Here is a 25,693-nt window from a genome sequence, read left to right on the forward strand (position 1 = left end):
TACACAAGGATAAGGAGGAGATTGTATACAAGGATAAGAAGCAGATTAGCAAGCAATTAAGTGGCATTTGCGGTATCCATTAGTATTTCAAGCTATAAAGAGTCGGTTTCTGCTAGCTTCCTGCCAAAAGTCACAAGTAATGAGCTAATTAACAATCTAATTATTGCAAATGCCCTAGAAAGAAATCAGGGCACAGGTGAAAACCTACTTAAAGCAAGCACAGCAGTAGGAAACAGTTCAGGAACAAGCCAGGCCTGTGCCTTCACTACATTTCCAGCCATCCCCACTGAACAACAGGATCAAATAGTTGGGGAAGTTGTTGAATTAAAGCCACATTCAGTAAACGAAGCACTAAACGCTACAATAAAATCTTCCTGCAAGCCCTGCAGAGCTGAAGAAAAAGAAGCCCTAAACAAGAGGCAGCCCTGAGGTTTTTCCCTTCCAGTAAATAAAATTTATTTACCAAGTCCAACAGCACCCGCAGCACAACGTGTGGGGCACAAACCACACCTGCGGGTTTTCCTGCAAAAATCCACAGAAGATCACTGATATTTAGGAAGGTATCGGAGGTAAAAATTGGTCTGTTCTACACACCACCATCTGCAAAATTTCCTGTTGCAATACAGTAATGCGGTTTTCATGTCTGTAATACCAGAATAACCTGGAAAGTGGTTTCTTAAGGCAGAAAGATGTGTTACAGACCAGTGTGGCACCTCTGGAGATGTCACAGTGTGCTACTGGGAAGCTACTGGTGTCACTGCAGCCTCACAAGGGCTCCAGGACAGGACTGCTCTGCTTACCAGCTGCTCTCCCCATCTGGAGGCCCATTGCTGTGCATTAGCAGGTCTGAGACCACCTTCATGGGCCCCATTTACTGACCTCCCACTGAAGACTGATTTAATACTGATTTAAAACCTTTAAGGATAAAGCCCGAAGCAAGTGCACAATTACAGTTTTGGACAATAGCTCCTAATGGCTGGAAGAGGGACTTGAAAAGGCTCAAATTATCTGTTACTGAATGCTATAGGTAGAACTGATCAAAGCACTAGAAATTACACAGAAAACCCTGCCCCACCAGCAGATGATCCCCACCAGCTTTTCTAGCACACTTCAAATTTCAGGGGCGTTGTGTTTGCACAAATACGCCCGGCATGACCATAAGTGAAGCCAGAGAAATAACAGGTGGGTAAACCTGGGAAAACGCACAATACGAGAGACGAGCTGCACAGAACTCTGAGTAACACGGCTTAACTGCCCATGTATGAAACCTCAGGTACCAGGGGAAGCTGTGACCTTGAGTAACACCACTAGCACATGTTTTCGTCTCCACATCTGCTTTCCTCTGCTTGCCAACACCAGCCCAGGCCTTTAGGTGGGGGTTTGGAAGGCAGATGCTTTTGGTATTTTGCAGTTATACTCCTAAGGCAAGTGTTAAGGACGAACAGCAGTGACATTCAGATTGGGCTACACTTAACACTGCTTGTACAAGTGTCTGCCGAGATGCTCCTGAGAGAATCCAAGACAAAGCCGTTCCACCTGCACCCACTGTGGTACCTCCACGTTGGATCCAGTGCCACGCGGTCAGCTGGGGGGCTGCTCTTTGCTTCAGATGCACAGGCTGCCAAGCCGAGCTGTCCTTGAGATATTAGAGCTATGCAGATGTTTAATTTGCAGGCAAAATACCTCAACTTGGGATTCAGCCACCCGCCAAGATAAAACTCTGCCCAAATATTCCTAAGAGCAAAATTTCACTGCCAGCACAGCCCTGTTTGAATCCCAAGCCCAGCTTTAGCCTCTTACAGGTGTGACCCACACCATCATGGCCAGAATTAGCCAGCTAGCTGCAAGCAACCTGCAGTTGGCTAAAAGAGCACCGAGCAACCCAATAAAACCTGGCTAATTCATCTTAATTTTCTGGGGGAATATCATAAATCCCTGAAGAGCCCCTCCAGAATCCCAGCATTATCAGAACAAAGAATTCTGGTTGTAGTAACGCAGAAGATATTGCAGCGTATTTTGTTATAAAGCCTCATTTTTCCCCAGTAACACAACTAAGCCATTCAAGTTCCTCCAGGCTGCACAGTTACAGCACTGGACTGCCACCAAGCCAGCGCACAGCCTGTTTGCCATTAAAACACACGTTTTCATGTAAAGCATGTTAAAAACAATAAACTTCCCTCTGCCTTTTCCGGGGGGATTTATCTGAAGTCTTGGGCGCTTATCTGTGGTAAGGAAACCCCACCGGCTTAAAAGCACCATGCACTTGCTCGGTAGCTGAAAAAAATGACTAAGCTGCTTCCCCGGCCTGGGCACGGCGGTTCCCGCGGGGATGCTGCTCCGGTACCTGCCTCCCCCTCCGGACGCCCCGGCAGCGCGACACTCACCTTGACACTGGAAGCCCTGCTTGCCGAAGCCCCTGCGGAAAGAGAGGCGGCGTGAGACACCGGCCCCGGAACGATCCTGCCGGGCGCTGCCGGCAGGAAAGGGAGAGGGGGCACCGGGGGGGAGGAGGGCAGGCGGGCCGGGAAGGGGTGCCTGGGGACGTAGACCCGCCGGATTGGGGTGCCGTCGGGCCGGGTCGTGTGTCCCGGAGCGGGTGAAGAGGGATCCCGGGAGTGGCGGTGCCGGGGACTCGGGGGGGCCGCTCACCAGATGAAGTCGGTGCAGTGGCTGCAGAAGGTGGGCTGCTTGAAGAACCGCGCCGTGAACTTGTGGTTCTTCACCTCGTGCACGTTCTTCTGCCGCAGGGCGCCCTTACGGGCGAAGCGCACCGGGCCCTCCTCGCCCTCGGGGCCCGGAGCCGCCGGCGGCTCGGCCATGCTGTGCGCGGGCTGCCGGCCGCCGGCGTGGCCCGGTCCGCTGTGGCTCGGCCCGGTTCGGCGCGGTCCGTCCGCTGCAGCTGCGGCCGGGGCTCGGCTGCGCGCGGAACCTCTGGCCGCAGCTGGCGAGAGGAACCGACACACGCCCGGCGCCGCCCCGCCCCCTCATCTACATAAGGATTCCGCCCCGCCCCGTCATCTGCATAGAGAGCCCCGCCCCTCCGCTCGCGCCGCTCGGCAACAGCCCCGCCCCTCTGCCTTCGCATACTGATTTGCATAGCGCCTGGCGGGGGGCGGGGCCGAGAGATGCCCCACCCACGCGTGTCATTTGCATACAGCACCTGCATCCCCGCGCCGAGGCTGCCCCGGCGGGGAGGAGCGAGGGGACCAGCGACAGTGCGGGCAGGAGTGCGGGCAGGAGTGCGGGCAGGAGTGCGGGCAGGAGTGCGGGCAGGAGTGCGGGCAGGAGTGCGGGCAGGAGTGCGGGCAGCGGCCCCCACGCCAGCACCACCGGGAGCCCCGCTCGCCCCAGGCCGACGCTAGGGCAGCGACACCGTCGTCTCCTCTTGTCACTGCTGTCCGGGCAGGCGGGGTGGGGGGATGAGGAGTCAGTGGGAGGTGAGTAACTGATAATAATCGTGGTAATAATAGCAGTTAAAAAAAAAAAGAAAAAAAAAAAAAAGAAAAACAGGAAAAAAAACCCACAAACAAACAAAAAAACCCGCCAGGGCAATCCTGTCTTCAGGTCAGTCAGGAGGGCACCTGCACTGAACAGAAAATGCCCACTGCAGGGCTGGCACTGGGAATGATGTTTTTTCCCAAACTACCTGAGGAGTCTGAGGCTTCCCAATGTTAAGGCCAAAATTATTTTGCTCCACCCCAGTTTTCTGCACAGCACAGGTCAGCAGCAGCAGTAACTCAGAGGGATCCAGGCTGGAATGCCAGCTAGGGCAGGGGCTGACAGGACTCACGGCAGCGGGAGCATGACCACCAGCAGCCCGGGCAGGGCCACTGTCCTGCGGCAGGACAGGGCTCACACACCGGCACAGGGGATGCAAAGCCAACCAGCTCAGAGGTCCTCTCAGAATGTTGGGCTTTTTTTAAACTTACAGTTCCAATAATGACCTTTTTTTTACCCAGTTCAGTGGAAACACCTCAGCTGACAAGCACGGAGGAGTTTTCAAACCACATTTGCCATTCAGCTTTCTTGCTGCCTGCTGGCATTCATGGACGCTGAAAATCGGATCTGTCAGATTCCTCCTCCGACATCCAGGTCTCCCTTTGCCAGCCCAGTGCTGCATCATGCCTGGCCTGGGAGCTGTGGAGATGAAAATGCAAAGCAAAACAGGAGACAACTTTAATTGAAACACTATCATGAAAATATTCCTGTGAACAACAAGTCTTTCAAAAATCTCAACTGTAGGATTTAATTCTGGCTCTGAAGCCATGTGATCATTTTCCTTCTGTGTCCCGAGACCATCCTGGCTCTGCTGTGATCCAGCCCTCCATCCTACGAGCTCTTTCTCTAAAGAATGCCCCTCCAGCTCTATGGAATTAAACGCCCAGGAGACTTACCAGAAATAGGCCCAGAGCTGTTATTATACAGCTGCTTTAGAAGGTTCATTACAATAATAAAGCATAGCTGACCTGTCCTGCTGCTGTCGGCTTTCCATAAACAGACAGGCTTGTTACTAACACCCCGCACCATGGGATTTTAATGCTAAGAAGGAGAAATAAATTGCAGGCATCCCTCCTCGTGCTGTGCTTGTGTGGTGAGGAAATGAAGGGGAACCTTCCCGAGGCCCCCACTGTGTGTGGGGAGAGCGGGGGCCGGGGTGCGTGTTCCCCCGTCACCGTCCCCATCCCTGTGCCAGCCCATGCTGCGGGGTGGCTTCTGCCCGGGGGTGAGCCCCTATTCACTGCTGCTTTGCCCATAGAAATCTGCGCAACGGAAATAACTCCTTCTGCATGCGAAGGAATGAGAGTAATAATGAAAATAATAACGGGTCATTTTGATTCCTTTCCTGTGTACTTTCGCGAAGGAAAGTGGTGTATTACCCTAAGTGCATGCTGCACTTTACATGTAGCCATGCTAGGCTGAATTCTTCTCATTTTAATTGTAAACTCTGGGCTTTGCCTGTTTCTTCTTTGTTATTCTTTTACTGTATGTACCCATTTTCCAAATGCAGCCCGCATAGCTTCTGCATATGAAACCCAGCAGCAGCAGAAGCCACTGAGAATATGTCTTTAATTTCCCCCTGTAAGTATTAAGAATCATAGTGGTATTCATGCACAAGCTTTCTTCACTCTGCTGGGCCAAGAAGTACAAAAGCCAGGTACAGTTCCTGCTCTCAGGAGGTTGTTTTCTTTTTTCCTTATTTTACTGTTTTCATTATTTAGCACACTGAGAGTCATCTCGTATTAAAGGCAGGATTTTCAAGACCATGCTGATTTTCATGGGAGCTGGGTATTTAGATCCCCTCAGCACTTTGAAATGTCAGGCTGAACATCCCAGCAGCTCCTTCCTCTAAGGAAACTGTTGTATTTATTAATGCAAGTAAAGTCCCCACAGGTGTGATGAGAGGACTGACAAACAACCAACTCTGAACCAGCATTCTCAGGGGAGCATAGTGTGCAGAGCTGAGGGGAAATCAGCCCAATTCATTCCATAAAAGTGCAGGTTTTGTATCATATTTTCCCCTCCATCTGCTCCTGCCATCAGACAGAGCAGGGCACTGAAACCCAATGAGTGATAAGGGCAAATGGGGGCTCCTTTCCCTGTCTGCAGCTGCAGGACATGTCCCTGCAGCACAGCGCTGCAAATCCAGTTTGCTTTACCCTGCCAGGGCTGGGAGAGCAGCCCCTCAGTCCGGGAGACGCAGAGATAGCGAGTGCAGGAGCAGCTCCCATAGAGACGTGATTCACATCCTGAGGAAGGGACCTCATCCTCCCCCAGCAGCTGCCGAGCGCACAGCAGAGCAGAGCCCAATGGGAGCCTGCGGGGTAGCAGCTGCAGGAGACAAGAAACACAAGCCCTTTCCAACAAAAGAACCTGAACCACAACTAACAAATGGCACGGGTTTGGGTCAGAAAGCTGCTGCAACACACAACCCGGTGTGTTGCATCGGCCGGCTCTAGCCCTGCAGCTTCACCCTGCTCTGGAGTGGGGAGACCCAGCCCCAAAGTCCAGCAAAGAGGCAGAATCCCAAAAGACATGGTAAATTCTCTGTTTCCTCAGCAAGCTCTGGCTCCACGGGTGCAGGAGCTGCCATCGCGCCTCGCGTGGGAGCACTGGGAGCTCCTGGCAAGCTCTGCAGCCTCCAGCCCTGCATTGCTGTAGGGATGCTGCTCCCTTGGTGCCCACATGGGCTTTCTCTAAAGAATTCAAAGAAGCTGGAGAACAGATTTTTCTCTTTTTTTTCAGCATTTGTTTCTTAGGGATCTAAATTCGCCACAGGAAACAGGTGGAGGAAGAGTCAAACTCTAATTAAATATAAAGGTGTCTCAGCAGTGCCCAGTGGCCTTCGCCTCCGTTTGCGGATGCTGTATCACCGCCCCCCAGCATGCCGGGAGAGCCAAGGCAGGAACAGGGGATCCTGGAGCAAGGAGAGGGTCCTGCTGTGCCCTCCCTGCGGGTGCAGCCAGGCAGAAATCGCTCCACGAGCAGCAAGTCTAGCTCTGGCTCTTACACCGTGCATCTCCCCGTGCATCTCTCTGTGCATGTCCCCGTGCATCTTCTCGTGCACCTCCCCATGCCTCCTTGCAGCTCTGTGGAGCTCGGGTGAAGCTTTCTGGGGACACATGTGAGCACACTGGGAGCTCACAGGAGCAGAAGGCTGCATGCAGGATGGTGGCATCCCAGGGGTCTCCCAGGGCCTGGGGATGCCCACTTGGGCAGCAGCACTGCTCCTTTGGGTCCAGGAGATACGAGCTTTAAAAGCTTCCATTCCAAATGTCATTTCCAGGGAAAGGCAGATTCCCTCACACCCCCATTCTCTTCTTTCTTAGAAGGAAACTGGGGACACTGGATTGGAGGGGGTGACAGGTAGCCCCCTCCCCGCAGTGGGACAACATCGGCCCTGCTGGTTTTTCCCTTTCTGCTTTCATGGTTTTTGCATGTTTCACATCCTCTGTGCAGGGAGGACAGAGTGAGGAAGAAAGATGCATTCATGTGAGGAGAGACCTGGTTACCCACCCACCGGAGGCAAGAGCAAACCTCACAGCCAGCCGCCCTGTGAAACAAGCAGCCCAAACATTAGTGCCTGGGTGTTCCAGAAACCACTGCCGGTGGCCAGAGACAGGACAGTGACAGGGAGAGCTGCAGAGCCACGGGCGGGTGGTGATGCTGAGCTGGAAGAGCCATTGCTGCAGTCTCAGATACGAAAAGCAGTTTTTTCCATTTACCTCCACCCAACTTCTTTAGCAGCCTTGTTTTGACCTGACAGTGCCGACGCCGAATAGCTGACTGCTCTGGATCTGCGGGGATGTGCTGGAGAGGAATGAAATAGGGCTGTCACTGAGAGAATCGGGAGTGCTGCCCACCATGGGGGTGCTGCCCGGGGCACCGCGGGTCCCAGCCTGGCAGAGCCCCTCTGCCCACCCAGCTCCAAACACAGGGAGCAAAGACACCTGGGTGTCCTGGGCAGGGGTGAGGAAACCCTGGGCAAAAAGAGCAAAGAAACGTTATCCCTAACAGTTCCCAGAGCACAGGTTATTGGGTTGGTAGAGACCTGAAATATGCTGACCCTCTGCATGGCCATCCTGGGGTGCGGGGGGATGAGCAAGAGACAGAGCTGTGGTAAAAAACAGTAGTTAAACAGGGCTCCATCTACCCAGGGCAGAGCAGGCAGGACAACATCTCCCCACACACCAGAGAACACGGTTTCCCGCAGAAGCAGAGCTCGTGCCCCGTTTCCAGGCTCCCAGCTGGTCTGTGCTCTCCTGCACCAGGAGTTTTGGGCCCAAGAGTGCAATGGAATGCGAGGATGTGGTCATACTGAGGGTAGCAGGGAGAGCCAAAGGAACGAGCCCATTCCTGGCTCAGCATGCAGACCTGCAGCTACTGCAATTCAGGGCCCATGGAAATGCAGTGCTGTTTTTCAGGCCCACCAACGTTTCTTCCATCCTTCTTCAAGGCAAAGCACGCTGCAGATGAACAAATGAGTAACCTGCATCGTCCACTGCCCAATGGTGATACACCCTCCAGTCGCCCTGGCAAGGGGCACAGGCACCAAACCTGCCAAAATCTGCAGGAACTGAGTGCTCCAAACCTGCATGCATGGAGAGCTGAGTCGCACGTCAGGTACTTGCGTGGTTGAGCACGTCACAAACATGGTTAGGCTATTTAAATATTTCATATTCCTGTCTGCTGGCTTTTAGGGAGAACAAATTAATTCTGTTTCATGTACCCAGAAATGGCCCACATCAAACCGCCTCCCTGCACAGTTGCTTAAACAAAGTTAGTGGTGAAATCCTGGGGGTTTTGCTGCTTGTTTCCAAAACCATTTGATCAATAAGTGGCTTTCCTGTCCTACGACTCTAAGATAGGAAGCGGTCATTACTTCTCACTATTGATCCAAACCGCTGGGTATCTCCCACTGCCTTCCAAGCTGGGTTAGCACACCGTGGGACGCAGTGTGGTGATGGCAGCCAGAGCGTCACCGCCACCTCTGCTAGTCACATCAGGTGCAAAGGGGAGCTCTGGGCTCAGGACAGCTGGGCAGCAACCTGCAGAGTTCAACACCAGGAGCCCTTCCGCAGCTTTACCACCGACATCATTACCATGTCCAGCCGTGACATCACGTGTCCGCAGCTCGGTCACTCCTCTCCAGCCAGGTTCCGTCCAGCAGCACCATTGCAGGGGAGGGAGCTCCTGCTGGTGATGGCTCCAGGGCTCCATCAGCAGAGCTTCAGACAAGCTGGTCTGGTCTGTGCAGTGTGGAGCATCAGGGGACCTCATGGTACCACTCAGACCACAAACATTTAAAGTCAGACAAAGCTGGGGAGGAAAAGCAATGAAAAAAAAACAATTGAACATAGGGATCAACCTACCTGTTGATGAATTTCCAGAAGTATTTGAAAATGTTTCATTAAAAAAAAGATCCCCCAGAAAGACTTGCCACTTTACTAATTTAGAAATCAAAAGAATTCGTGAATGGAAAACATTTGCATGAGGTTTTCACTCCTCTCTGACTAAATGACTGGTTTTGGACAGCAGTGCCTCAGCTGCTGCTGGGTTTCCTTTACCCCCAGGGCATCCCCTGGGCGGGGGCTGCAGGGGCGAAGGTGCCAGGCTGCCCTGGGGTGTCCCCTGGGTCCCTGGTCCCGTCCCCGCAGCCCCGCACAGTGAAGGGCAGGGAGCTCAGCACTGGCTGAGGAGGATGTTTCTGCTGTAGATCACAGCAGTTTGTTTTACTCCACAAACTATGCCGGTGATTTATCCCTCCCTTACACTTGCTCATCTGTGTTTGTTAGCCACATCGCACCAGTTGCCATCTGGAGGAAGCAGTAAATTGTTTTCTGGTTATTCCCTCCAGAGTGCGGTTCCTCCAGCTCCTTCCTGCCCTGTCAGCTCTGCCATGCAGGACCCAGTGCTTGCCTGGGGCAAGGGCCACAGGGACCCACAGCAATGGGCTGGGGACACAAGGCACCATGGAAGCTCCTGTCTGCAGGGGCTGTTTGTACACCAGGCCATGGCCAAGCCACCCACTGCTCCCAGCCCAGGAGCTGTTTAAGCGCTCAGGTGACAATAATCCTCATCACCCAGGGCTCACATCTGCAGTGAGACAGGAGGAAGGTCTGTGCTCCACCAGCAGCCACTGAGCCAGCTGCTCTCCCCAGCCCTCCCCAATATCCCTCCTCCCAACCTCTCCATGAAATCCAGGGGCTTCTGCACCCCACAGGGCAGCACTGGGGCCTGAGGACAACCCACAAGGTGTCACCTGGGCTTTCCCAGGCATCCTCCCTGCTCCAGGGCTCCTGTAACTAGTGGCAGGTGAAATCCTCAGCTCAGCTGGACCTTGGCCATCAGGTCCCATGTGCTCCTTTATAAAGCAACATTTGGCATATTGAGGACCATCCTGCCATTTCTGCCCCCCCAGCCCCGATTCATTCGAGGTGGAACCTCCTCTACTGAAATGACTTGCTGGACTGTCAGCAGGTAGCTGAACATAATTAAATCCTGCTGCTTTTTCAAATGTCCTTGGAAACCTTCTGCTTGACCCATTTCTGATGCATTCCAGCCAGGCCAGCTCCTGCAGGGTGCTCTGCCTGTTCCCCAACCCTCTGCCTGCTTCCCAGTCCCCTGCCTGCTCCCGACCCCCTGCCTGCTCCCAAACCCCCTGCCTGTTCCCCAACCCCTTGCCTGCTCCTCAACCGCTTGCCTGCTCCCAAAACTTGCCCACGCAGGCAGGCTCTGCCGGGCAGCACGGCCGGTGCCGGGCAAGGGGAGCCCCCACCCAAGGACCCCCCGCCCGGGAACCTCCCACCCGGGGACCCCCACACGTGTCGGGGTTCCCCGGGCAGACACGGGCTCTCTCCGCAACGCCTGGCAGCTCCGCCCGCCCCGGGATGTCACCGTTCCCATGGCAACGGGAGAGCTGGAAAGGAAAGGAAAGGGAAAAAAAGGAAGAAAAGGCGAAAGGAGCTGAGGAAAGGAGGGGGAAAGGGAAAGGGCAGCAGGGGGGGTTGGTTCAGATCTACCCCGACCGGCAGCATCGCCGCTGCTGGGGCTGGGGACAGCCACCTCCCAACACCACATGGCCTGAGCCATGGCAGATGCTCGGGGACCAAAACCCGTGGGTCAGTCCCCTCTGTCCCATGCTCCCCCACAACCACAGCCTGAGAGATTTTCTCCGGGTCTCTATTTTTTTTCTTAAATCAAGGCTGAGTCCCATGTCACCACATGACCCCAGGACTTGTAGCATGGGAAATCCCACCAGGAGATGGGCAGCAAAGCAGGCAGCGCTGGGAGCAGACAGCTCCAGGCAGGACAGACAGACAAGGCCATGAGAAACACGTATGTGTAAGGCGTTTTGCAGATCTGTATCCTCTGCCCAATCTTCACATGTTTCTGTCTGCAGGGGCTGAGCTGCCCTAGTTCCCTGGTCCTGCCCCATTCCAGCACGATGCAGGGTGGTTTGGCCAGGACCCCGGCACAGAGACCCTGGTGCAGGGACCGCTGTCCCAGCGCTGCCGAGGCCAGGGACACTCTCACTTCACATCATGGCTGCAGAGAAGCGGAGGAAGCCCCACCAGCACCAAGGTGCCAATTACTCCTTCATTAGCAGCCAATGTATTTCTTTATCAGCCCTGTGCTTCTCTGTACAGTGTTGATCATTTTGATGGAGCATTTGTTTTAATTTCCCAAATGAGGAAGCAATCTTGTAAATATTGTGCGGTAATTAAAAAGGCTATTTATTGTGCAGCATTCTGGCTGCTGCCAGCACAGAACCTGATTAGCATTCCCCTTCCGCCAGCCTTTGCTCCAGCCTGTCCTGCTGCTCTGTCAAGCTCCTTCACCCTCACTCTGACACCAGCATGGCCAGCGATGCACAGCCAAAGCACCAGCACAGCCAGCGATGCGCGACCAAAGCACCTCCACGCCTGCAAGTCCCGCTGCTCCGATTTCTCGCTGCTAAAAACCAGAAGTTTGGTACCCTCCAAAAGCTGAGAAATCCAGCAAAGAGCGATAGAATCTCTTGTTTCTGAAGCTAAATCATCTCCTTGGGTTCTTGCCAGCAGCATTGGGATCGACCACTATGGGCAAATCTGTGTGTTGGGGACAATGGACGAACACAGGCTCAGGGGGTGCCTGGGGGCAGTGACCCCTTTGCCAGCTCTGAGCTCAGTTCAGGGCTGCCCCGTCCAGCAGAGCCCATGGGTCAGCACCAGCAGATCCCTCATGGCTGACCCTGTAGGAGGACGGGGACAGGGATGTGGCACATGGTCACATTTGGGGTCACGCCATCAGCTCTGCAGCCCCTGCAAGGGGCAGCATGAAGCTGCAGCCCAGCAACAGAACAGGCTGTGCATGGCTGGGGGCACAGAAACTTCTCTCTGATGCTTCCAGATCCTCTTCCCTGTTCTCCATGGTGACCAGGAGCCTGTGCTGGCTCTGGGTGTCAGGGTGGGAGGCAGACGGTGGCTGTGCTGCCAAGGGACAGAGTAGCTCCAACCAGGGGCCACCGGGCTTGGGGACATGCTGTGGGGTGGAGAGGGGCCCCATGGTGTGGGGAGGGGGACCGCAGGCTGCTCACACACCTCCACGGCTGATGCTCAGAGCACGCTGACAGCAAGGGTCGGGAGTTCCATCTCTGGACCTGGACTTCCACTCTCATCACGAGCACAAATTAGTTATCTGAGGCTTTGCCTTGTGTAGTTTCTGTTTATTATTCCCTCTCCACAAACACTCAAAGTGGCAAAAGCTGAAAAAAAAATACTTGGAAGTAGACATCTATCCAATCCATTTAAAAACCATTTAAAATGTAAATCCTTCCAGCTTGAGTGATGCTGGGTAACAAAACACTTTGGTGCTGAGGGAAGTGAGGCTGAATGTCAGTGGGGGTGTGGAGAGGAGGTTCAGTCCCCGCTGCTGCCAGTGGCTCCAAACCCCCGCCAGTCAGGGGGATTGGTGCTCAGGGGTCCCTGGTCCCCACCCACCCACGCCCCATCCCCTGGGCCCTCTCCCAGGATGCACTTTCTGTGCTGGCTCCTCTCCCGGGAGCCCGAGTGGGCTGCAAACGACAGCAACAAGAAATTGAAGATCAATAATGAGTAGAAGCAGAAGCAGGGGGTGGGATGCAGAGGGTTCAGCCTCTCTCCCCCATTTCCTTGCTCCAGGACCTCTCCTGCTCTGCCGTGGGGACTGGGACCAGGCCACTTGGGGATGTCCCCGCTTGCCCCCTGTGAAACGCCCCCACCTCTCCGGCTGCCATTGTTTGCAGAAGCCCCCAGATCTTTGCATGTGGTGGTGATGTTCGTTAGTGCTCTTTGCATAAATGGTAATTGGTGGGGAGGCTGCTCTGGCATTTGTGCCTTGTTCTCGGGCTGCAGAGTAAATATAGCAGTGGAGGCTGGTGCAGTGCACTGGGCTGCGCAGCAGCAAGGGATGTGGCATGGCACTGAGAGACATGGCATGACAGCAAAGGACATGGCATGGCATTGAGAGACGTGGCATGGCAGCGAGGGACATGGCACGGTAGCAAGGGGCACTGCCTGGCCTTGGGGGGCATCCCCCAGCCCCAGAGGCACAAGCCCAACCCTGCAGCACCTGGATCCCGCTGGTGGCACGGCTCTCAAAACTTCCCCGCACACATTCAGACTCCCACTCCCTCCACCATCGCCTCTCTCGCAGGCTCCTACATACAGATGCCAGCTCACATGTGGTACCAGCTCTGCACGTCATCCCCCACCTCCATTGTCCCCGACACCCTCATGCTGGTGCCCACACAGCCACCACCACGCTCGTCCCTGGGACGCCCTGACCCAGCAATGAGCACCCATGAGATCTCCCAGCGGCACCGGCACCCGGGAGGTGAGCACAGTGCTCCCAGGGCTCCCGCAGAGACCAGTAGATGAGTATGGGGTGGGCTGGGAGAGATGTGCCAGCCAAATCATGACCTGCCCTCCACAGACGCTGCGGTTCTGCCCGATGGACAAAATGAGCTAAAAGAATTAAATCACTTTTCATTTTTAAGGCTGTGATTTTTCCAGCTGTAGACTGGCAAAGGAAACCTTTATAGCGGAGCAAAGCGAGAATTCCCAGATGCTCCCATGGGGCATGTTCCAAAAAACATCCATCCATCATACTCCACCGCAGCCACACTCGTGGTGTCTTGACGTGCTGCCTGTGCTCAGGGATGCTGCTATTTTAAGAGGATGCTTTGAGGGCGCACACTGCCAGACTCCCTTAATCCTCCTTTGGACAGTGGGGCTAGGGCTGATGGGTGAGCGGGCAGAGGGAACAGGGAGGAGTTGTTGTGCCGGGAATGAAAAACCTTTTGTGAGCACAGGGCATGGTGCAGGCAGGGACACGTCACCTGGTGAGACTCCACGGCTGAGAAAATAACCCACACAGGGCCAGAGCTGCTCCGGCCCTTGCTGGGCTCACAGCCCTGGGGATGTCCTGTTGCAGGGAGCCCCCCAAGGAGCCACAGCCCCGTGGCACTGAACCCTGGGCTGGGCTGCCCTGCGCACAGGCAGTGCGTGGGCAGCGTCCCACCCAGCACCATGCCGGGACTGGGGACACCCAGTGCTGCACCTTGCTGTCACCGCAGCTCCTGTCACAGCACCGTGCTGCCTGACCAGCCATGAATTCCCTGTTCCTGGGGGGCTGCAGCGCGGTGGAGCTGGGCAGGTCTGCAAGCCAAGGAAGGAGACTCTGCTGAATTAACCAACTCATTAATTCACACAGTTGCACACTGGGATCAGCTATTTCCAGCGTGATGCTGCTGCCAGCAGTTGCACCCAAGCAAGCACCAGCCGGGGGGGACACAGAGCCACCCCCAAAGAGACCAGCTGCAGGTCGGGGCGCAGGGCTGGGTGTTCAGAGCAAGGTGCGAAGTGTGGCAAGAGCTGCTGTCTGCCTGGGGGTTGCAGGGACATGGCTGGAATTGGGGCCACAAACTGGGGTTCAGGCTCCTCTGCTGCTGGATGCGGGCCACAGGCAAGCAGCCTGGCTCTGTGTCCGCCCTGCGGGGCCTCCATGTGGGACACACATGGCTGTCCCCGCAGCGGGTGGCACTGGGGAGCGCAGGCAGCAGCACTGGCTCTTCCCACGGTCAATGTTTAACCAGGGTGTTTATCCAGTGACAGAGCTACAGTGTGAGGGCAGGAAGGGCTCGGGCAGACACAGGGATAGACAAACATCCCTCTGATGCTGCTCCCACAGCACACCCTGATTTTTTCCCTATGTCCCCAAAGCGCTGTCACCAACCACAGCCAGCAGTGACTGGATACATGCATAATGTCTGCAGAGCCTTCGGTGGCTCCTGGGGACCAGGGAGTGCCCTGGGCTCCCCCCGGGCTTTTCATCACATGGGGTGGGAGCATCCATGTTCTCACCAGCCTCAAACAGCAGCAGTTACCACTCCACGGCAGAGCCACATGCAATAAAGACACGGTGCAGACCCCTGGCCAGGCCTAATGCACATTTCACTGAATAGGAATGAGATGTATTTTACGTCCTTAAGGCACATTAAGTGCTTGGAAGTTAATTGGCATTTAATTAGCATAAATTAAGTTCTTTAATAATACTCATGGAAAAACAACGCAGTGTTACAGATGCTTTATCAAAAGTCACCCTGACAAATAAAAAATGAATGTGCTGAACACATCAACAGCAAAACAGGGAAATACCCATAGCTGGGTACGGACCATCCCACACCTCCTGCCCCCTCACCTAGGCCTGGGGACCGCAAGTAGCAGTATCACCAACCCAGTGGTACCAGGGCCGCCAGTCCCCCTTGCCTGCTCCTGCTGGGAGAAGGGCCCTGGAGCTGGGGTGCAGGATGGAGTGGGGTGCAGGATGGAATGGGGGCGCAGGAGGGAGCCAGCCCCATGCAGAGGCAGCTGCAGCCACCAGCGTGGTTCCTGTGGTGTCATGGGCCATGCTTCCTCTCAAAAGGGGAAGGTGGGTGCCCATCACCCCCAGTGATGCAGTCCCACTCCTGCAGAGCTCTGTACCCCAAGCAGGGGCCCGGGACCCCATGGCAGCTCCCCAGGGCCCCCAGTTCCCACCAGCACCTGCTCCTGTGCCCCTAAGGGTCCCTCTGGGGAGGAAACAGTTCCTTTGCTCTACATTTGGCATTTTTTGTGGTGTTGCCATGACAACCATCCTAGTGACAGCTTCATGATATTTGTCTCCTTCTGTGGGCTGCATCATTTTCCTTCCTGAATGAGCAGCTGCCTGTGCCCAGTTCACCTGGGGCCCACGCTGCCCACGATTGGTACCTGGATACCGCATCCCTGCCCGGCCCCAGGGAGCTGCCCGCTGGAAGGGATACAGGCAAACACAGAGCCTGAGGCTTTAATTCTGGCATTTCCTCACTTCAGCATCTCTACAGCCTTGTCCTTGTTTTAAAAAATAATACACCTGTGTGCATGCCTGTGTGGGTCACCTCTCAGGCTGGGGAAAACAAAACAAAACAAACCAAAACCAAACACCAACCGAAAGGCAAGCTGAAAATAGAAAGGTGACATTGTGCAGGGCCCTGCCAGCCCCACAGGGACATCAGAAAGCTGGGAACATCCTCCCTGCCACAGCAACAGTTTTTCTGCCCGGGAGGGCAGAGGAAGCACTTGCACTGCTCCAAACCCGCCAACAGCAGGAGCCCTGCACACCAGGCTCTTGCTCCTGTTACAGCATCCCAGCACGGAGGCAGGAAAGCTGGAGCTGCTGCTGGCCCAGCCCAGCACCAGGCTGCCAGCCACAGCCACCCCCCCAGAGCCCTGGGCATGGGACAGCGGTACCAACCCCCAGGGCACAGGGCACCCTGGCATGGCCTTGGTTGGATGGACCCTGTGCCTAGGTGATGCTGGGAAGGCTGGGAGCCTGTGCACCCTGGTGGGGGTCAGAGGATGCTCCTGGGGAGCCCATCCCATGGCAAGGACTGGCAGAAGACTGGGGGAGAGCGGTGCTGCCCGGCCCTGCTTGGTGCAGCTGGGCTGAATTCTATCGTCCTGCAGCAACACGTGAACCATCTCCCAAGCACGGGCTGATGGGGGAGGTGGGGGGGGATGGCGAGGGCAGGAGCAGGGGCTACATGCTGGCTGTGCTGAGCTGCAGCCCAGGGCAGGTCCGGGATGGCAGCACACACAGCACCCCACACATGGCATCACTTCAGCAGCAGGCGGACAGTCCTGTCCCCGATCAGGAACCTTTTAAGGGGTAAAAAAAAGAGAGACATTCTGGGTCAGCATTTTTGCTGTTGCAAGCATCAGATACCCAGTGCCAGCCTGAGCCTGGATTCACCCCACAAGAAGACACAGACAGAACAGTCAAACACATGGAGATGGAGGCAGGTTGGATCTTTGCTGTCACCCTCTCCTCACGAGGAAGAGAAGGAAAAGAAGTCTCCAACACTTGCACCTCTCTTGAGAGAAGCAGCTGCTTACAGCCTTGATCCAGGGAGGGGAGCAGAGCCCCCGGGGGCTGATGGGGTGGGAAAAGGGGTCAGCCCATGCTTCTCTGTTCCCCTGACCGCCGCAGGCAGCACGTACCTCACCAGCACTCCGACAAGCAGGCCAGCGGCCATGGGCCCTGCCCAGTACACCCAGTGGTAGTCCCAGTAGTTGGCAACCAGAGCTGGCCCGAAGGCTCTGGCAGGGTTCATGCAGGCTCCAGACACGCCACCTCTGCAAGAGGAACAACCTGGCTGCGTCACCCTATGGGACACAAGACCAGCACCCACCCCCACGCCTGCACAGGGCCGTGCACAGCCTGGGAGGTGCTGGGGGGCAGTAGCGTGCCCCTCCCACGGCTCCTGGATGCATCTGGCCCTGCTCGGGCTGCTCAGCAGATGCAGACACCCCAGGGTCCATTGCAGCGCAGCTGCTCGTTGTCTCGGGACAGTTCCCTTCCGTGATGCCCAGAGCTGAGCGGCTGCTCTGCCGCAGCGCAGGGACCAGCCCAGCCCTACAGCAGCCGGTCACCTGCCTTTGCTCACCAGCATGTGCAAACTGGGGAAAACCCAGTGTGGCGTGGAAGCACCAGTGCCAAGACTATTTTGGGGCTTACCAGGAGCCGGGCTTTTAAACAAGGAAAGCTCTGCGACACGCATGGGTAACAGAGCAGGGCAGGAGAGACAGTAGTGTTTACAGATTAGAAACAACTGCAACAGATAAATATTTGCACATGAGGTTTGTGCAGTGTTTAAATAAAAGCTCCGAATCCCGCTAGAGGGGGCACTGCCTTAACTAAACAACCCATTAACATCCATAATTGCATGCACACGTTATCTGATTGCAGTGGCACAAGACCCAGGCTGCTTGCCCACAACGCCCGCCTTCGCCGAGCCTGTGCTTGGCAGCGCTTCCAGCAGCCACGAGCACCCTGGCGAGGAATGGCTCCAGATAAAGCCTCTCCTGTTTGCTCAGGGCTTCCTACAACAAACATCACCCGTGCGGCCTTTTGGTTTTATCAGCCTGTGACAGGTACTTGTCACAGCTGCTCTGGCTGACATGCCACGTGCTGGGCTCCAGCTACTGGCCCCTCCTGCCCCCGACTGGGCTGCGCCCAGCAGTTCCCCCAAGAAATATCGGGGGGCCAGGGGACTCATCCCCAGCCTCTGCAGTGTGCTTGGCTCTCCTTGGCTGCCCTGGCTGTGTCTTGGCTGTCCTGTGCTGTGCTGTGAGGGAGCCCATCCCATCCCATCCCATCCCATCCCATCCCATCCCAGGTGCGGGATGCAGCAGCCGCGATGCTGCCCATGGAGGGTTGGGGGATTCCTGATGCTGTTGCTCAGAGCAGCCCCCGGGCTCTGCCCACCCAGCACCACAGGGAGCTCTGAGCATCGGCTCTGTCCCTGCAACCTGTGGTCTCATCCTGACACCCTGCTCGAGGCACCCTGTCCAGTGACAGTGGCTGCTGGAGTGGATGATGCCAGCTGGCCAGTGGGGACATGCATGGGGAGAGGACTCGCAAGCTCACCCTGCCAGGATGTCAGCTGTGACCGTGAAGCCAATGCAGAATGGGGCTAGCGGGGTCTTGGTCTTCTCATTGATAGCGCCCATGCAGACCGCCAGCACCAGGAAAGTGGTCATGACGATCTCACCCGTGATGACAGAGGGGATCTGCTCGTCGGCTGCAATGCTGCTGAAGGCTCCTCCGCTGGTGTTCACGTACCGCTCGCTCGCTGCCACCACCTGCACAGGGAGCCTCGTTGTGCCATCCACGCGCCATATTGTGGGCTTGAGCGGGCATATGTGCTCAGCCAGGACAGCGTGGGCGGCATAGCATCGGGTTAAAGAGGAGCTAATCTCAGCACTTTCCTCCTGAAAGCCAGCCTTAAGTGCCTGGCAAATACAGACTCATTAGTGGAGGCTTTCCCAAGATAGATAGCGAGCCAGCCACTGCTCTCTGGGTGGCATCAGCCTCACCCAGTTGCCGAGGGGCTTGTGGTAGCATCATGGCATCATGCTGCTGGGTGTGGGCTGCCTGGATGCTGGGAACCGACAGCACCAAACACAGATCAACCCCACAGCGCGGTGCCGTAAGTGGAAGCGCAAGCAAACATCATGTGTGATAACAGCTGGAGCTGCAGAGGCACCGTGAATCATCCTATGCCTAAACAGCGAGCCAAAACAAACTTCCAGAGAGCAGTTGCTGTCGAGAAATAATTAGTCGAGCCCCAGAGCACAGTGCAAAGGCAGCACCCCCACATCTGCACTGCCAGACCCAAGCCTGCACGGGGGCAAATTATCCAAGTCCTGCAGCCAGACCCTGACAGACCCAGGAGGAAGAACCGGGCACTAGATGACCCTGTGCCCATGCAGCACACCTCTGAGCCACGTCACCCCGCGAGGCATCGGTGCTCTGAATTACACACAGAGCCAATGCACTGTGGCCCCCTTGCCCTCCCCATCACACCCAATGTGCTGGAGACCCCAAGGCTGGGCACGGGGAAGTCCCTGCACCCCAGGTTAGTCCTGGGCAAAAAGACCCCCCCCGGCTGTCTGTACCTTTGCCAGACCGGCTCCTATCACCCCTCCGCAGAGCTGGGACACCCAGTAAGGAATGAGCATGGCGATGTTCAGCCCGCCAACCAGCCACACAGCCAAGGACACAGCCGGGTTGAAGTGGCCTCCGCTGCAAAGGAGAGAGGAACACTGATGAAGGGTTTGTCCCTGGAGGGGTCACTCCTGGGGGCTCAAGCACCACACTTGCTGTGGGCTGGAGCCACAAATGCTTTTTGTGTCCTTTTCATGAGAGAATGCTGCAGAAGAACAGAATCCAGCCATTTCCTTCCCCTGCAGCTGCCGCTTCGAAGCAGCAGCATTTTCCCGCTGGACCCCCAGCCCTCCCACAGTGCTGCTGTCCCAGGGCAGTGAAGGGACAGGGTCTGGGGCCGGATCCCCCAAGGTCATTCCAGGGCCAGAGAATGAGGGAGGAAAGGTACCCCCTTCCCACACCAATGGATATCCCCATACCTACTGCCCAGGGATGTGGGGCTGACAGCGGGTCCCCAGCCTGGCAGGACACGTCACCAGGGAGGCAGGGATGGGGACAAGCGCTGTTAGGCAAGGCTGAGGCCACCTCCTGGTCCCAGCAGCATTGTTGGGGGTTTTAGGGTGTATGTCCCTCTGCTTGATGCAAAGGCAAAGGCAGAGAGGTGTCCCTGCATCCCTGCTCGCTGCCCGACATGGCCTGGGAAGGGCTGGCAGCAGCCACTGCTCCCCTGTTACAGGACTCAGATCATTCATCTTGAAGATCACATGCAAGACAAACTCTGATACCTTCTAATTAAAACCGATTACCACGGGACACGCATTAATGAACAGGTTTCATAACCCATCAGCCCTAATAATAATTGCTGGTGAAGGCGATGAGTCAGAGTGTCTAGGAACTATAATTACATCTTATTCTTCAGCTGTAATTAAGGACCCATCATATGAGAGCAAGAAGTTGTGTTTAGGCTACCAAACATCTTGGCTGGATGGGACTCGGGCTGCCAATGGCCCCGGGCAGGGTGGGAGCCCAGGAGCTACAGGAGGACCTGGCTGCAGATCCATCCCAGCAGAGCGCTTGCCCAGCCATGGCATGGACCGTGGCTGAAGATGAAGGCTTGGCTGTGGTCCTCCTCAGCCTCAGGACACAAACCTCTAAAACATGACTAGGGGGTAACACATCTCCCTGCACAGGACCCTGAGCTGGCTCCTCCTGGCTTCAGAGTGAACAGGGACACCCAGGACACCCCTTGTCAAACCCCCCACAGCCTATGGGTTCGCTGTGCCCAGGGTGCAGTGGTGCCCGAGTTCTCTGCCAGCACATGGACCATGGGTCACCCAGTCCTGATTGCACAAGCCTTACGCTGTGGCGTTATCCCTCCTAATCAGATGCTGATAAATTGTTAGTCAGTTCGCTCTGGAGTCCAGGGCTCACACGCTAGCCCAGCCCAGCTTGTGTCCCCCCCCCATCCGTGGGCTGCACAGAGAAAAGGAATGAAACTCCACAGGGACCGTTTCAGATTCTCCCTTCAGGATAAACCTGTATCTTTGCATCAAACGACACCATTTCCAACACGCACATTTGTTTAAATCTTTCTTTTGAGAAACTGAAACAATTCATAAACTAAATCCAAATTTTTCACCTGAAAATGCACAGGGGAGTAGCATACTCGTGTCAAAATGTTTCATTCTGACATCCTTTAAAAGGAAACGTCTCGGCTTTCCAAATGAATGCTTCTCTTTCAGTTTTAAGGAGTTGTTTTAAAAGGGGCTAAAAATAAAAGGTTGCAGTGAAGAGCCAAGTGAACCCCCTGCACCCGGGGCAGCACAGATGACCACCACCGAACCATGAACCACAAGGCTGGACGGCAGCTCCGCATTCCTGCCATCACAGACTTTTGTGCAGGAAAGATCCCAAAGGCAGAGTGTAGGGGACACCAGCATCTCCTCCTGGCCACGCACGGACACCCCGTGTGGTGGTGCAGTGGGTCCCAGCCCCCCTTACCTGATGCCCCCCAGGATGGCGATGCTGAGCCCCAGGGCCAGCCCATGCGCCAGGGCGGGCTGCAGCCTCCCGGTGCCCCCCGTGTCCTCCACCACCGAGAGGCAGCCGATGAAGATGAAGAGCGTGCTGCCCAGCAGCTCGGCCACACAGGGCTGGATGTAGCGCTCGAACCAGTGCAGCTGCGAAGGCCGGGACCTGCTGTCCATGTCCATCATCACCTCCTTCTCCCGGGGCTGGCTGCACTCGGCCGTGGACATGAGCGGGGCTGGGATGAAGCTGGCGGAGTCCTGGTGGCAGTCAGTGCCACGGGCACAATGGAGGAGATGCTGCAGAGTGGAGTGCTCTGGGTGCCTCAGACGCGGGAGGCTCAGGTCCCTGAGGGGCTCCAGTGCAAGGATGAGGACCCTCGAGGAGCACCCACAGGCTCCCCTCAACCCGTGTGAAGAGATAGCGGATGGGAGGCTCTAAAAAATGGATCGCATTTGCATTGTTAAAAAAAAAAGAAAAAAAATGGGGGCAATAAAAGCTGATAGGCCAGCCCCCAGGAATATAAAAGCTCCTTATCACTGCCCTTCCTTGGTTCAAGGCTTGCCTTTTTTTTTTTTTTTCCCTGTGTTTTTGTTGTTGTTGGGTTTTCTGCCAAGACTTCAGGACCCGATTCCTTTCCTGTAGGCTGTTTCACCCAGTGGCTTTTACTCGCTCGTGCTGCTGAGAGGGAGCACGTGCCCCAAGGACCACAACATGGCATGCATGGGGACGCAGAGATCCAGCAGCAACCTGGGAAATGGCTCATGTAGCTCTGGGGAGGAAAAACCACTCCTTGTGAAAAATCAGTCCCGGCCAAGGCGTAGCTCTTTGTAAGAAAATTAAGACGAGAACCAAAGCCTGTCCCAGCACAGTGCAATTGAGAGCTCCAAAATGCGTAGGGGTGGATGCAGGAGGACCAGGGGAGGCTGCACCTGGGAACCGTGCTGGGGTGGGCGAGCAAACTGCAGCCCCCAGCCAGCCCAGGCCCAGAGCAGCGTCCAGGGCTCGGCGGGGAGGGCAGACACCATCAAAAACTGCTGACACTGGTACCTTTGTGCACGGCAGAAATGGGTTTTACTTCGGGTTACTGCAGTAACACTTCACAGGCTTTAAATCCTTAAAGATGGTATCAGCAGAGAGCCGTATCACCAAACCTCTTCCTGCAGACCCAAGACAAGCGGTGAGGCGACTAGTTCGCCTCGAGTTACCAGAGGAGCCTGCCTGAACTGCAGGCAAAGCTGATTTCCCAAAACCTCAGCCCAGGTCCTGCACAGTGCTCCTAGCACAGGAGCAGCAGCTCTGACCATCTGTGTCCCCTCACACTCCTCTCAAATGAAAGATCACTGGTGGTGGTGCCTGGGGGCCTACTGGCAGCTTTGGAAGGTGAACTTCACCCCATATCTAAAACCTCCCCAAACCTCCACCGCACCCCATAGGGGCTCACAGCCCAGCCAGCCAGACCCAGGGCACAGCAGAGGCCGTGGGGCTGCAGCCTGGCTGGGGACACCAGTGTCACCGCCCATGCCACACCACACCACACCGCACCTCCTTGAGCAATCGCCAGTAGCGCTCATGTTTGTGGTGGGTAATTAAGGATTTGGATTTATAGTTGGTCTTTTTTTTCCCCCCCTCTCGTAATCAAGGGTAAAGAACACCATGGATGTTTTATGATGTTTTCACAAGACACTGGGGATGGGAAGGAAATTTCCACTTGCCTGTCACAGGGATGGCTGTTGCCAGGCACACGCCAGGAGAGGGTCAGGCCAGAGCTCCGGGGAATACCAGCTCGGGCACCTCTAAACGAGCCTCTGCCAACCCGTGTTCCCTCCTGAGAGCTTGTTTCCTACAGACAAAAGGTCTTGGCAGCAAGTTAGTGAAATCACAGGAATACCGAATGAGTGGTGGGGTTGGTGGGTTTTTGGGGCTCCTCTTTGAACCCTCACACGGACCCATGGGACAGGAAAATACCCGATTCCATCTGAGCAGCTCAGACAGCAGAGACTTCGGGCAGGTTTCCAACCAGTCCATCAAATTCATCTGCCACCATAGCTCCCAGCGCAACCCGACGAGGGGTTTGTGAGAAGGATTTTAACTCCTGCTAAAGGAATCCAGCTTTCACCTATTTTCCAGGGTATTTATTATGAGAGATGAATGTAACACATATCCAGGTTTCATCTGGTGCTTCTCACCAGCAGCTCTCGAAGCACCGTACCAGAGATATTGGCACCATGTCACAGCTGGGCTGCCCCGGGTCACTGGCAGCAGCACCAGAGCCCATGGCGATGCCATCGCACCCAGCCCACGGCTGTACCAGCTGCAGGTGTCTCCAGCGGGGTGTGATGGCACTGGAAAGTTACAGCCCAAAAGTGAAGATTAACTCCACGTCCTTGGCTTTTAAACATTTACCATTATTGTTTGAGGAGCTGGGATGTTTGCCTGAGCCTTCCAGAGGAAATGCTCCACTTTCAGGCAACAAAAGAACTAATTATTACTAAGCACAGGACTGAAACAGCAAAATAGAAGCGTGATCTTGAGGGAACATGTTTCACCCATCAGTAGGAGCTCCAGCCAAACAGCTCTGCACCCAGCATCAGCATCGCTGTGTGCCACACGGGTCTGGCTGGGAAAGAAAATAATAATAAAAAAAGAAAAAATAATAAAGAAAATAAATAAAATAAAATAAATAAATAAAAATAATAAAGAAAAAATAATAAATAATAAAAAAAAGAAAAAATAATAAAAAAATTATATAAAAGTCCCTGGAGGAAACTTGCTTGAGAAATTTCAGCACTGTGCAAAACCCTGACTGATTTGTTTTGGAAGTTTCGGAAGAAGGAACCATTTTTCGCAGGGCCATGGCCGCTGTGCCGCTGGCAGAACAGTTGGGTTAGCAGTTTCTTGCCTTTTTTCTTGGAGCCCAGGACATGCTGCTGTTCTCACCGGGGCTCCGGGTAAGGACAGGTAGAGGGAGAACAATGCTCCCCATATGTAATTCAAGTTCACCTTATAAACAGAGACAAAACCAAAACAATAAAATGATGATTTTTTCAGCACCTCCCAGCTGCGCCTTCCAAAGCACTCTCAGGAACATCAATCTGACCAGACCCTCCTGAGGGACAAATGAGTGACCTCTGGGCTCATCCCCAAATCGTCTCTGACTCCATAAAACAGCAAAGGGGCAGAACTGGACCCAGTAGTGTGCAAGGACAGGTGGGCAAAACACAACCCGCCCGGGCAGGAATGACTGAAGCTTTCAGCTGTGCCAGGACGTGCCAGCCAAGGCGCACAGGTTGCTCAACACAGGCAGAAGTCACCACACCTGCCAGGGAACCCTGGCCCGGGATCCACCAGCCGGGAGAGACTCAGGGCTGCCCGGACTCTCCCATGCAGCCCAAGGGTCACAGCAGCCACACACGATCTATTTTTGTCTTCACGAGCTGGCAGAGGTGTGTTGGGTATCTCGTTTACCCTGAACTGTGACTTTCTGGCAATGACAACTCTCAAGTGTAACTTGTTTACCATAACACATACTAAGTGATGACTACAGACCTGATTTGAACTGTGTCTCAATCCAACATTCCTCCTATGTCATTCTGAGCAGAGGCTGCTCCAGCACGGTTTTTTACTTAGTGATGCCACTAACATGCAAAGAAAACCACCCTGCTCTTACCACCCTTTGCCCCCCATGGATAAGGTTAAATACTGGGAACCAAGGTTTGCTCAGTAAACTCGATAGAAACTGCTCGTGTGAGAAGGCGTGGGGATGAGAACAGATAAATCTGTTCACATTAGCAGACACTTATATCTGTCCTTGTTTAACGAATTGGTGCAAGCACAAACAAGTGACAACAGCAACTGTGTCAATTAGTAGAGGAAACGGTGGCACCGAACCAGCAGCAGCTTCCAAAGATCCTTTTTAGGAACCGTAGAGAACTTTTCCCACGTCCACCTCTCCTTTATCCATCCCCCTCCAATGTTTCATTCTGTTTCTTCTGCTTCATCACACAGATCCGCAACCTTCCATTTGCTTTTCTAAAGGAACCATAGTGCTCAAACTCCAAAAAGCACTTAAGCAGACACTTAAGAACATGCTCAAGTGCCACGAGCATTTAAAATTCTGAAGTGTATAACTTGAGCGTATGTGGAGTCTCTGTTGAACCAGTGCAGGTACATTTTA

The 25,693-nt window shown here is 54.9% G+C and overlaps 2 protein-coding genes across 4 annotated transcripts in view; both read right to left on the reverse strand.

Annotated features, from left to right (window-relative positions):
- The window catches only part of PRKCB (protein kinase C beta), a 107,999-nt gene extending 105,033 nt beyond the window's left edge, over window positions 1-2,966 (reverse strand). For both annotated transcript variants that reach the window (XM_021291838.2, XM_065031196.1), the window contains exons 1-2: window positions 2,650-2,966; window positions 2,385-2,416 (exon numbers count right to left, since the gene is read on the reverse strand). In XM_021291838.2, the coding sequence (XP_021147513.2) occupies window positions 2,385-2,416; window positions 2,650-2,819 (202 nt within the window). In that variant the 5' untranslated portion in view covers window positions 2,820-2,966. The remainder of the gene's footprint in view (window positions 1-2,384; window positions 2,417-2,649) is intronic.
- Window positions 2,967-3,093: 127 nt separating this feature from the next.
- AQP8 (aquaporin 8) lies at window positions 3,094-24,176 on the reverse strand. 2 transcript variants are annotated; one of them, XM_065031219.1, is made up of 5 exons: window positions 21,490-24,176; window positions 19,500-19,626; window positions 18,469-18,683; window positions 17,040-17,174; window positions 3,094-8,817 (listed from the first exon to the last, which is right to left on the reverse strand). In XM_065031219.1, the coding sequence occupies exons 1-5, from the start codon at window positions 21,744-21,746 to the stop codon at window positions 8,808-8,810; spliced, it is 744 nt and encodes a 247-aa protein (XP_064887291.1). In that variant the 5' UTR covers window positions 21,747-24,176; the 3' UTR covers window positions 3,094-8,807. The 2 variants fall into 2 exon arrangements, with proteins under 2 accessions (XP_064887291.1, XP_005505824.2); XM_005505767.3 differs by lacking the exon at window positions 3,094-8,817 and adding an exon at window positions 15,041-16,697 and having other exon boundaries at window positions 21,490-24,170.
- Between the last annotated feature and the right edge of the window lie 1,517 nt (window positions 24,177-25,693).

The sequence above is a fragment of the Columba livia genome, chromosome 15 (genome assembly GCF_036013475.1).
Source record: "Columba livia isolate bColLiv1 breed racing homer chromosome 15, bColLiv1.pat.W.v2, whole genome shotgun sequence".
In the NCBI taxonomy this organism is placed as follows: domain Eukaryota; kingdom Metazoa; phylum Chordata; class Aves; order Columbiformes; family Columbidae; genus Columba; species Columba livia.

Bases quoted from the DNA above. Each gene is read 5' to 3' on its own strand.
- AQP8 (XM_005505767.3), bottom strand. From the start codon at position 21,746: ATGTCCACGGCCGAGTGCAGCCAGCCCCGGGAGAAGGAGGTGATGATG. The intron at 18,684-19,499 runs GTACAGACAGCC...CTCCCTGTGCAG, and splicing joins TAGGAGCCGGTCTGGCAAAG to GTGGTGGCAGCGAGCGAGCG. The intron at 17,175-18,468 runs GTGAGCTTGCGA...TTCCTCTTGCAG, and splicing joins ACAGCTGACATCCTGGCAGG to AGGTGGCGTGTCTGGAGCCT.